This window comes from Peromyscus maniculatus, chromosome 10, assembly GCF_049852395.1.
Source record: "Peromyscus maniculatus bairdii isolate BWxNUB_F1_BW_parent chromosome 10, HU_Pman_BW_mat_3.1, whole genome shotgun sequence".
NCBI classification, from domain to species: Eukaryota; Metazoa; Chordata; class Mammalia; order Rodentia; family Cricetidae; genus Peromyscus; species Peromyscus maniculatus.
The window spans coordinates 588,291-601,299 of NC_134861.1; the positions used below are offsets into that span (position 1 = coordinate 588,291).

General features: G+C 48.6%; 1 protein-coding gene across 1 annotated transcript in view; it reads right to left on the reverse strand.

The window, feature by feature from the left end:
* Window positions 1-2,355: 2,355 nt before the first annotated feature.
* Otop1 (otopetrin 1) overlaps window positions 2,356-13,009 on the reverse strand; it is a 28,627-nt gene continuing 17,973 nt past the window's right edge. Inside the window, exons 3-6 of the mRNA XM_006985621.3 lie at window positions 11,362-11,420; window positions 7,824-7,954; window positions 5,230-6,137; window positions 2,356-3,154 (exon numbers count right to left, since the gene is read on the reverse strand). Coding sequence (XP_006985683.1) covers window positions 2,984-3,154; window positions 5,230-6,137; window positions 7,824-7,954; window positions 11,362-11,420 — 1,269 coding nt within the window. The 3' untranslated portion in view covers window positions 2,356-2,983. The remainder of the gene's footprint in view (window positions 3,155-5,229; window positions 6,138-7,823; window positions 7,955-11,361; window positions 11,421-13,009) is intronic.

The following is a 13,009-nucleotide window of genomic DNA, read 5'->3' on the forward strand; positions in this document are numbered from 1 at the left end:
AAGGTGATGCCTATGCAGGCTGAAGGGTGAGAACCAGGGCCATGGGCATTGGGAAATGGATGAGAAGCATGTAGAGTTAAGAAAAAATGGCAAGTTACATCCAAGTACAGTACATATAAGAATAACCTTGTTTGGTGTGTGTGTGTGTGTGTGTGTGTGTGTGTGTGTGTGTGTGTGTGTGTGTGTGTGTGTGTGTTTCCTAGCAGGTGCCTAGGAACTCCAGGTTAACAGCCCTGTGCCTGCAATGTGATTTCTCAACCTCAGTGTACCACTCCTGTATTATAGGGTGCTCAGAAGTGTCCCTGGTTTTTACCACTAGGTGGCCACAGATCCCGTATTGAGAGCAACTAAAAATGTCTGCAGATATCACCAGATGTTCTGGGGGCAGGGTGGGGAGGAGGCAAAACCCCAGGCTGAGAACCAGTGTTCCACAAAAAAGGTGTTCTAAACATCTCTTGTTTTTAGAATGTATGCCTATTTTTAAAAGCTTTCTTCCCCGAAAACAGATATAAAGTGTTTTTGCTCATGAAGGAAAACAACAAAAACAAAAACAAAACAAAACAAAACATGATGTTTCTATTGCCTGTCAAATAACAACCCTCTTGGATGTAACTGTGTTCACACTAGTATTTATAGTCAATACACTCACTTTATTACAGTTTTAAAATAGTTCTGTAAAATTACCTAAAGACTTACTCCAGTGTCAATATTCCTCAGGAGACTTTAAAATGTTTACAAGCTTTGAGAATGGCTTCCTGACATTATATATGGATTCCCTTGCTATCCATAGGGCACTAGTCCCCAGGGACCCATGCGGCTACCAGAATCCATGGGTTCAAGTCCCTTAGCAACAGGGTATATGTGCATACAGCCTGTGCATCCCCTTCTGTGGGCTTCAGATAGTCTCTACGTCATTTAAAAAACCTAATAAAGACCTGGAGATATGGCTTACTCAAGTGGTACATGAGGCCACAGAGTTCAATTCCCCAGAACTGCATAAAACCAGACATGGCAGGAGCTGGAGAGATGGCTCAGAGGTTAAGGGCATTGATTGCTCTTGCAGAGGTCCTGAGTTCAATTCCCAGCTCCCACATGGTGGCTCACAACCAACCCTAATGAGATCTGGTGCCCTCTTCTGGTGGGTGGGCATACATGCAGGCAGAACACTGTATGTGTAATAAATAAATTAAAAAAAAAAAAATGCCGGGCAGCAGTGGCGCACACCTTTAATCCTAGCAACTCCAGAGGCAGAGCCAGGTGGATCTCAGTGACTTCCAGGCCAGCCTGGTCTGCAGAGCAAGATCCAAGACAGGCACCAAAAACTACACAGAAAAACTCTGTCTTGAAAAATAAAACAAAAACAAACAAACAAACAAAAAAACAGACATGGCAGTACAAGCCTAAACCCTGCCACTTGGGAGATGGGAACAAGATTAGGAGTCAAAGGTCATCCTTGACTAGACAGCAACTTTGAGAACAGCCTAGCTAAGATACAAGACCCTGCCTCAAAACACACACACACACACACACACACACACACACACACACACAACTTAACACAATGTAAATACCACATAAATGGCTGCTGGATTATCTTGTTTAGAGGTAAATGAGAAGAAAAATTGTAAAAGGCAATTCCTTTTCTAAAGGTTTGTTTTATTTTTATTTGGGAAGGGGGGGAATACACTCTTGAATGTGAGTGCAGGTGCCCTTGGAGGCCAGAAAAGGATGTCAACTCCTCTGGAGCTAGAATTACAGGCAGTTGTAAGCCAACTGATGCCATGCTGGGGACCAAACTCTGGCCCTCTTTGAGAGTAGCAAGCCATCTCCCTGGCCCTAAGACCCAGTTGTGAAAAACATTTTCTATACAAAGTTGTCTGAACGCAGACGTGGGACCAGTGTACATGGAAGGCCAACCAACTCTCTTTAAAAAGCAATTTTAAATAAATGAAATGTAAAACAAACAGGGTTTTTTTGTTTTGTTTTGTTTTGTTTTGCAGGATCACTTAGGAAAGCAAAATTGTGAGCACTCTCAAACCAACAGAGGCAAAGGAAGTTAATGGTACATTCATTTGATAAACTATCTTACAGCAGTAAAGTGGTGATTGTAGGGAGTTTAAGAAAGTATAGGAAAAGGTGCCATCGTTTGTCAAATAGGAAAGCATGAAGATAAAATTAGAAATGCCAGGTTATCACTGGTGGGTACAAAAAATAAAAATAATTCTACACGCCATCCCAGCTGAGAGATATGCCACAATGTCCAAAGCAACTGTTAACAATGCAACATGGGTAATTTTTCCTGTCTCCTTTTTTGAAGTGCGTGGATTCTCTACATAATAAACTGGAGATAGGTGTAGCAAAAAAGAGAACAGCAATATTTATTTTTTGATACTTTCAAAATGATCACAAATAAAAATGAAGCAAAATTTTAGGTAATTCTGCACATTTACACTAATCTAGGTACACATTCCCATGCAGTTGATTAAAAGTAATTTTGCCCCAAATTAAGCCAGTTCAAAAAGTAAGCTATAAACTAGAATGCATTTGCTTCTAAACTCAGTAGCCCTGAGAAGGAAAGAAAAAAATATAAATTGATTGCTACACAGATGGCCAGGAAAATGTTGCAGATAGTCACATAAATTACTGACAGGAAATGCATGTTATGACCCCACCATACTTTTTCCTCAAACTTGGACCACCTTCTTCTGAAACACAGGGTCTCCACCAGAAGGAGCTCAAATCGTTTGGTATCTGACTGGAACTGGCTGACCAGGGGCAGGCTCCAACCACCTTGTGCAATTGCTTTAACTGTTCACTCTCGCCCGCCCGCCCGCCCGGGGCCAGGGCACCTCCAGACACGGTCAAGCAGACAAAAGGCATCCTTCTGGCTTTTGTCAGACAGTGTTTGCTCAGCCCGGCCCTTCCCAGGTGGCTGCAGAGCCCCCTTGTTCCTGTGTCCCTTCCCCTTTCATGGGGACTCGAGCTAGATCTTACAATAGACCTCAAAGAGAGCAGCAGCTGCGTGCATCCGGTAGAAAATGGAGAAGGGCATGGCCAGGTTGACCACAATAATCCAGGGTTCAAAGCCAAAGACGATTTCCTCCAGTCCGTTGTCATACTCAGGGCGGCAGCCAAAGGCGGGGGGGATCCAGAGCTGAAAGAGAAGGGGCAGCCTTCCGTCACCATTTCACCAAATCCTGCCGAAGGATGCCAGCTTCCGCTACAGGTTCACTGGCAATACCCCCGAGGTACATGTGTCCCTACCGGACAGACTACTAGAAGTTAACTAGATCACATGGGAACCAACTTCATCGGTGTGCTAATCCAGGGTAGAGTCATAGCTGAATGGACCACGACAAGGCGAGAAACAGAAGTAGGGAGGTCACTGGGGGGTCGCTCTGACAGACAGGTCTTGTCTCCAGACCTGCCTTGCCCTCTCTTTACTCTGCTGCTGGGAGGTAAGCCGCTCTCCTCTGCACTTCCACCGTGATATTCCTGTCACAGGCCTGAAAGCAACAGAATCAGCCAACCATGGAACCTGAAACCTCCCCAAGTGTGAGCCCAGATCACCCTTTTCCTCCCTGGAGCTGTTTATTGGAAGCATTGTGCCACAGTGCACAAAGGCTGACTCCGTGGGTAGAAGCTTTCGAGATACCTGGGGTCCCCACGCAAATCCCAGGCACCATGGGTGCTGAGCCAGACTCACACAGCGGTGAGTCACAATGGCCAGGGGGACTCTACAGCACTCCTCACCTCCATGGAAACCAGCAAACCTATGAGCCTTTACTGAATGCTCTCCATCCCTCATCTTGCCTTCAGACACAAACTCATCCATTTCTCTCCATTCCAGAAGCCCTTACACACTCACTCGGCTTTTCTCATCTGTAACTTAACTCTCTCTAGAGGGCGCTGATGAGAGTGAAAAAAAATCAAAGAAAGCCAACACAACTTAAAATAATAAACTGCTGCTCTTGTCTCTCATAGAACCTACTGCTCCCACATCCTTCTCAGACACTTCTCTTCCTGCTCATGGACCACTGCACCCTCTAGCTGAGCTACCCTCTGAAAAGCCTACATAGCAAAGGACAAAAGGTGATTCCATACCGGCAGCTGCAAGGAACTCCTGTCTTCTATCCAGCAACCCACAAAGCAGCTGAATCCAAATCCCCAAAGAGAAATCTTGCAGCCAGCAGCCTACAGCCAGGCTAGGATCATGAAATGCCTATGGTTTTAAGTTGCTGTGTTTGGGGTTATTTCTTACACGGCAGCAAGTGACTAATACATACTGCCCTCTTTTTCATCTCCACGCAGAACTCTCTCTGGAGTATATGCTGCCCCACTTTTTTCCTCTGGCTCCTGGGGCTCCCCTCTTCCATCTCAGACCTCGTCTAGTTCCTCATTTGCTCGGATTCTTCATGAGTTCCCGTCCTTTCTCCCTGCATATGACCCCTAGGGCTGTCACCTCAACCTTAGTCAGAAACACCAGCTGGAGGCCTTTGGCTTCCACCTAAAGCCCCCATCTGAGCCACTCTGGGACTCCAGCACCTATTCTCCACTGGTCACTTGAGTGTTCGGAGCACATCTCAACTCGCTCTGCTGTTCCCATGTCCCCCTTATCAACAGCATCTTCCTCCCAGATGCTTGCTCCAAGATCACAGGGCCATGTGTTTCCCCTCCAATTCTCCCACTTGGCTCTACCACCCTATCTACGTGAGATGCCCCCAGTCTCTCTGTGAGTCCCCACCTCCACCCACCCAGGCCATCCCTCTGCCAGGGCTGTTGCAGTAGCCTCCCCACTCTATCCCAGTGGTCAACCTCCACTCATTTGCCAGAGTGGATTTCTTATTTTCATCATAGCTCCTGGTCCTTGTTGGGGAAAGGTGAGGACAATATTGATTTGAATACTTGGGACTAGGGAGAGGGTCAATGGGAAAGTGCTGGGCTGGGCAATCATGAGGACCACATAGAAAGCCTGGCTGGGAGCCATGTGTCTGTAACTCAGAGCTGAGGGGCTGCGGTGGAGAGAGGGGGTTCCCTGGGACTCTTTGGCCAGCTAGTCTAACCAATGAAAAGCACAGGATGAGGGATGCTGGCTCACAAAAACAGGGTAGAGAATCGATTAAGGAAGATGTCTCAACATCAAATCCTGGCCTCCACATACTTGTGCACACACACGAAAGAAAAAGGGGGGGAGGGAGGGAGGGCGGGCAACAGTTTGCTGAAGATTACCGAGATATTGCAAAGGAACAGAAAGGCCGTGATGTTTCTAAGGAGCCTCCTCTTGACTCCGCCCTGCAGGAAGTCCGGACAGCGGACTGCGCCCGCAGCCCCTTCCCAGACAGCCTCCTGGTCCTCTTTACCGCATCCCTGCTGCGGACACAGATTCCCATTGACGGTAGATGACCCATCCCGAGCCAACCCCTGGCTCCCGAGACTGGATGCAGCCAGTACAGCAGCTTCACCACTGCAGACGGTGACCACGCGCAGAGTGCGCACATCCTCGGGGACCCCCTCGGGCTCGCGGTGCACCGACTCGATGATGAAAAGGTTCTGGACATACTTCTCCACGATCACCAGGACAGAGTAGGGCAGATTGTACCAGGTGTACGGTGGGCGGGTCTCAGCACAGGCGATGGCCAGAATGGAGCCCCAGGAGAGAAGCCATGAGCCCGAGGCTGTGGCCACCAAGAGGTCGGCATCCAGCTTGCGTGCAGGGTTCTTGGACTCGTCCAGGGATTTCTCATCCACCCTGTAAATCCAGGTTCCTACCAACCCAGCGGCCCCCATGAGCAGTAGCACAGTGATGGCATACAAATAGAACAAGATGAGTGCCGACTCGCTCTTGGACTTGGAGCGCCCGATATGGATCATGTACACCACAACCACGGTGATGGTGGCAGCCAGGACTGTCAGGCCCAGCACAGAGCCCACCAGGACCCCGTCGAATCTACACTGCATCTTCTGGTGCCGGGAATTGTCCACCCTGCGCCCAATGTTCTTCCACAGCACGTAGAGCATGGTGGAGGCCAAGATCTGGTACTCGATGTTGAAGGGATACAGATAGTAGATTCCGTGGGAGAGGGCAGAGCAGAGGGCAGGTGGTGTGCAGTTACACTGTGGTGTGTGGTCATCCAAAACTAGGGCAACAGGCAGAGGACAGAAGACAACCATCAGCACAGGCAATAAGGAGACTAGTAAGCCCATCAGCCTGGACCTCACCACTAGACCCAAAATGTACATGAGCCATGTTTAGCATCATGTTTAATGCCATGGCGATGGAGAAAAAGAAGCAGGGATTCGCCCCCAGAATGGCATCAGCCATTTTCTAGTGGGATGCTAGTGTATAATGGCACTATTATAAATAGTATTGTAGAGATTTACTCATCACCACATAAAGATGGTCCAGAGCTACCACTGAACTTCAAAAGCAGGCTGCTAAAGAGGGCTGAGACAGTGGACCACCTATGTAAGAGAGAGGGGTGACAGTGATAAGTGATAGATTGATTCATAAACAGAGGAAAGGTCCAGAAGCGCATAAACCAGAAGGGTAGTGGCGGTTCTCTCTGGTGGGAAGAGGCAGGGGTTTAAGGTTTTTTTTCTAGATCTTGCTTCCCTACAATGTCTAATTTTCTCTGTGAATATGATGTGTGTGTGTGTGTGTGTGTGTGTGTGTGTGTGTGTGTGTTTAGACTATATGATTCAAGGCTCTGTGGGAAATGTCCCTTCTGATTAGAAAAAGCTCTCACTTAAATGTCACTAAAATGGAAAGAGATAGTCGGGAACTTTTAATCTCTTGCTGACCTCAGACACATCACTTTTCAGTGGCACAATGTCTCTAACCATTAATGGTTAATACTGCCCACCTCAGAGGAAGGCCAGGCCAGAGTTAATGAGCCTTGTGAAATACTTAGAGCCCTCCTGGCAGTCAGCACGTGCCTAATAAAAACCAGGCAGTGCCTATAAAAGTTTGCTTCTATTATGAAATTGTCACTGCTGTGGCTGCTATTGTAACCAAGAGGAAGTAAGGCCAAAGACAGAGTCCTTCCCACACAGACCTGTAGAAGTCATTCGTGTAGCCTGACAGAACCACGTTTCTGCCTAGCCCCACGCACAGAAGGCTGCAGCCAGAAGGATCTTTGAAAGCACAGAGTTTTGGAGTCTCCTTACTTTACAAAGAGGAAAGGCAGGCCCAGAGAGGTTGAATAGCCTCCAAAGGCCACACAGCTAGCATATGATAAAAACAAGACCCAAACTCAAATTCTCCACTTCCCGGTGCACTGTGCTCCATCCTGCCTTCTTCTCGGTCCAGATGTTCTCAGACAGATGTGGTGAAGCCACACATGCTCAAGAACTCCAGGAGAAGATGTGAGGATGATTCACCCCCACCCCAGGCTAACTCCCCAGCAGAGCGAGGGAAAAATAAAGATGAGCCCAAATAATGAGTCAACTGCAGTCAGTCAGCTGAAAACCTTCACATGCGCGAAGGCAGGCTGAGAGCTCCCTGGGGTTCACAGGCCAACCTCTCAAAAGAAAGACCGGCTGAAAGAGTCCTAATTAAAACGCCAACAGAGAAAACCACCAATCTTCCACAGTGGGAAAAAAAAGACACGGAGCTCTCCAGCCAATGGGCTGTGAGAGACAGACACCCAAATGATAACCCTGGGTGTCCACATGCCCAAGCCAGGTGAAGCCTATAATTACCGCCTTGGGGAGGCAGAATGAAGGCCTGCGGAGTTAGAGAAACTGTCCACAGTAGGGTCTATCTGCTCGGGTGGCTCCCCAGGGACCTGACTGGTCGAGCAGGCAGGGGAAGGCTCCCTCACCTATGGTGATGTTGCCAAAGCCCAGCGTGATAAGCCGTTCCTTGTGCTCATTCAGTTGGTGTTTTGATTCATTCAGGACGCTGTTGGCCCACAGCAGCAGGTTCGTGAACACCGAGTGGATCACCCCGAACCTGAAAAAGCACACATCTCAGGACACCTGCTCTTGAGTGGCCCTGGGAAGGGGCCGAGCCCGTGGGTAAGGCTGAGACATCCCATGCATGTGCAAACACACACACACACACACACACACACACACACACACACACACACACACACTCACACTCACACTCCTCCTCTCTCAGCCTTTGGTCTAGCTGGCTGAGAGTCAGAGCATCTGGGCATTCTGCCTTCACCTTGAACTTGCCTGTCTTTAAATCATTGTCTGTGGGACATCAAAGACACTGCATCTTGGGAACAGGGACATGGGGAAGGAAATGTACTAAAGGCAAGCAACCACACCCGGAGCCCACTCTTTCTCCAAAGGGGAAACAAAGAGCGAACTCTGAAGGGGATGGAAGGGCCAGGTGGACTGCGGGCAGTAGGGACACCCTTGATGTCTTTGACCAACCCGGAAACCATCGCCATCCATTTCCTCCGCTTTCCCACCTGCCAGTAAAAAACAATCTGCACACACGTGCTCATGGCTTTCCTTGCAGCTGGTCTTGGCCTGTCTTACTAGGGCCATTATAATGTATAATCTATGGTGAATTACTGAAAAGCTCTGGCTTGTTTGATGATATACAAATTAGAAAAGTCTGTTTATGGACCCCTTTTCCTTTCAACATTGTCTCCTTTAACAGTCTTGAGTGAGGACGTGAAGGCTGAGGCTGTGGCCGTCATCTTGTAACCATGAGCCAACCAGTATGGGATGAAGCCCCAACCCACCAAGGAGGGCAGAGTGTAAACACAGAAGAAGCCTGCTCCAGATGACACTTTGGGCTTCTAAAGTCCCAGCTAGGCTCAGGAATTCCTCCACTGTCACACCTGAAGTGGCCATGCTGAAGTAGTGGAAATAATTTTAGCCTCTAAACCACACTATGACCTCATTGGGAAGAGGGCACACGTGAGACTGGACTCTAGGGAACAGAAGAGAGATGGGAAGGACACATGGTCTCCACGTGGTCCTGTGAATTCCCTACATCCTACTGTGGCTGCAGTTGTATTCACTTAAGGTAGCTTCTGGGCACTCTACGGCACAGCAGCCTGGCTATCCAGGAGAGGCATCCAACAGTAGACTGGAGAGGAAAGCCTAAAGGCAGCTGTGGGTACTTCCCTGGCTTACCCAGAGGTAGCTGTGTGTGCTCTCCTGTCCAGCTCAGAGACCACCCACCTATCCATGACTGAGCTACGGGAACACAGAAACATCTTTGTCCCAGGCCTCCCTTCCTCTCCCCTGAGTGTCCAACCCAGCTGAGTCCAGGCACCCCAAGAGCCAGGGAAGGCAACACCTTCCTGTGTGATACGGCTACCTTGGCATCTGCCCAACTACCAGAACTAAGGCAGAAAAAAGGAGACAGCACGAGTGTCTGTCCATCGGCCTGGTCCTGTGCCTGCCCTGTTGCTACAACTCACAACCCGCTTGCTCTATACAGCCTTTGACAGCCCATCTGATAAAAACAAGACCCAACAGAGGTCAATGAAACAAGACAATGCCATTACCTCTGGCAGGTGGCTTTCTTTTATTACAGTGCACACAGCTGCCCTTCTGTTTCCCCTTTTCCTGTTCCCATGTCCAATCCTGAGCCTGCTGAAGCCACAGAATCAGTATGAGGTCACCAAGGGTCACGCTGTTTGGCCACGCACCGCCCTAAGAACCGTAGTCTTCCAAGGTCAATTTGAAAAAAGGTCCTTCAAGCTAAGGACAAGTGTCATGTCCCATGCCTGAGGCCTTCGCCACACTTAGTGCCTGTACATCTCGACCATGGTGACAGGATGCATCCCAGGAGTCATCTCTAGTATCCGTCTGTGCTTCCTAAGATGTGTGAAGAACCATAGGCCCTCTCAACTGCATGTCTGGGGAAAGAGATGGGTGGAATCCCAAAAGGGGCATTCCCTACCTGGGAGGAACTTTGCATAAGCCACTGACAAAGGATGGAGCAGGATGGATGTCATTCATACAGCTCATGCAGGAGGCTAAGTAAAGTCCTAAGTCCACAGGACCCAGCCAGAATGGCCAACATAGTAACTAGCATAGAACTGTGGCAACTGTCCTCAAGTGAGGCCAGCCCTCCCTAGAGGAGCACGCTGGATTCAACTCTAGCCTCAGTCATGACATATGCTTGAGATGACCTCATCTTCCACTTTTTCTGAAGAACTTGACATCTAAAAAAATCTAAGAGTGGTAGGAATTCAAAATGTCTGCCATCTTGCTCGACACATTAACAGATGGAAAAGCATACCCTCACCCCGAAATGGGTAGAGACCAGATGTGATAGTAGCCATGGAAGCCTTGGCCTAGGCTGGCCTCAATCTCAGTGTCCCTACATAGCCAAGAATGACCCTTGACCTCCTGACTCTCCTGTCTCTTATTTCTGAGTTGGGCTACAGACAAGCGCCACCATGCCTGGTTTATTCAGTGCTAGGGATTGAGCCCAGGACCATGCATGCTAGACAAGCATTCTACCAACTGAGCCACCTCATCAGCCTTAAGTGATGGCTTCTGGAGGTCCTGGGTCTCAGTGACTACCCCTTCAGTTGGGGGAACCATGTGAGCATACTTCATCCCCTGCCCACCTTGCCCAGGAGGTGGGGCGTCTGGTATTCCTGACACCAAGGTTAAAGATCACTGCCAAGGTCACTGCCCCAGCCACATGATGGATGCAAACCCCAGGGTGCCTCCCACACAGCCAAGGACACCTCAGTATCATCACCACCCACCCCACAGCACCAAGCTACTGGCCCTGTGCAAACTGGAAACACAAAGGATGTGCTTGGCAATAGACTTAATCTCTACATCTGCAGCTTGCTGTAGCCGTTCTACCCAGTGGTCACACATCAACCAATCTTCTCAAGGCCAGTGGTCATCTCAAATGCTGGAAGGGAGGAGTTGATTCCTCCATGGAAATGGTGTATGTAACACTAGGTCTTTCCATAGAGCACGTGTTAGTTCCTCGATCCATCCATGTTTAACCTGCCCTTGGAGAGTTTTTCCTTCTGGCCCATCTTCCCTTGACCACATCATAACCAGGGAGAACTGGTGACGGGCTCAACATTCAATGGACACAGGTCATGCATGCACTTTGTAACAGTTATCCTCAGCGGTAGGCCACCTCACTGCTCCCACCTCACAGATGAGTAAACTGAGGGCTGCGAAAGGGAAATAGGCGATGACAGAAAAGTTCCCACCCACATCCTTGTCTTCCAGGAATGGCTTGGGAGGAACTGAAGTTCTAGAAGGGCTTTGCTTTTGGGCTGGAACAGGACTCTGTTCTCGGGGCTGATAGCCCCAGCTGGATGCCAGGCCTGAGTCTGGTTTCTTCTAACATTTAATCTAAACAAATATCAACCAAGAAGTAAAGCAATTGCTCGAAGTTTTTACCTTTCCAGGGTTTTGAAAGACAGGATAATATCCTTAGCATGGCCCCAGAGAAAATAGACCTAGATGGAAATCAAGGAAAACATATTAGTGAGGAAACTGCCATTCTGTCTGCACACTTGAGAAGTTATAAAACTGGGGGGAAAGAGATGACTCTCCTCAGCAGAGCCATTCTGCAGTGGGAATAGTGATCTTGCGAGAAGTCAGGTGGGGCCTCCCAAGACAGGCGGAAAGAGTGCTGCAATCAATTAAGAATGTCTGCTACGGGTGGAGATCTGTATTTGATTGAGGGGGTCTCCTGGGAAGGTAGAGTTAGAACTGTTTGGTGATGTCTGCTGTGGATGGAGCTGTGCTGCCATTGGTCTGGGATAGGCATGTGGGCATCCATCTGTTTGTCATGAAACTCACTAAGTTGTTTTTTAGCTGTATTTGTCAGGTTTTATCCAATAATTGTCCATTGAACAGCTCCTCTGCACCAATGTCCAGAAAGCAAAGACTGAGCACTTTCGGGGAAGAGCAGGATTGGTTTGGGTTGGGCTCCTTTTGGCTCTTACTTATGCTATCCAGCCCCCTGGCCATGCCATCATTAACTGTGCAGGGGAGAAGGAGAGGCATGGATGCTGGAACAGGCTGTCTCCCTGTGGACTGGAATGCATGGGACCAGGAGTGTTTTAGGTTCCAGAGCTCACACGGGTGGCCCTGGTTAAATAAAGCAATGAGCAAAGCAAAATAAAAAGACAAGAAACTGGGAGGGGACTTGATGGAGGAGGGGAGTGTTAGTGTGAGTGCCTGAGGGACCAGAGAGGGTGAAGATGGATGTGACCAGAGTGTATTATGCACATGCATAAAATTGTCAAAGAATAAATACAGTCTTTAAATATCAGAAAATTTGGGTCAAGGAAGGTTAAAAACAGGAAAGAAATACATCACATAGGAGATAGCTCACTCTAGTAAAGGACTTGCTGCAGAAGCTCGAGGACCTGAGTCCTATCCTTGGGACCCACAGAAAAGCTGAACCCCCATGGCTCACTGAGCAAATAACCTAGCTGGATTGCCAAGCCCCAAGCCAATCAGAAACCTGTCTCAAAATACAAAAATAGATGGCGTCATAGTTAGCTTCAGCTGTCAACTAGACACAACCCAGAGTCACGTTGGAGGAGGAATTACCTTCATCAGACTGACCCATGGCTATGCTTGTGAAGCAGTTTACTGATTGCTAATGATGTGGGAAACCCCAGCCCACTGTGGGCAACGCCGTCCCTAAGCAGCTGGACCTGAGCTGTATAAGTATGGTAGCTTCGTGGAAGGGTGCATCGGTTAAGAGCATTGGCTGCTCTTCCAGAGGAACAAGATTCAATTCCCAACACCCACATGGCAGCTCACAACTGTCTATAACTCTAGGACCAGGGGTTCTAATACCCTTTCTGGCCTCCAGGGGCACAGCAATTGCGCTGACAAAACACTTATACACATAAAATAAAGACGAACTTTTAAGTAAGCAAGCTAGAGAGAACAAGCCAGTAAGAAGTGTCTCTGCCTCCAGGTTCCTTTCTTGAGGTCCTGCCTTGCCCTCCTTCGATGATGGACTATATGTAACCTGTAAGCCAAATAAACTCTGCCCCCAAGTTGCTTTTGGCCAGTATTTTTTCAC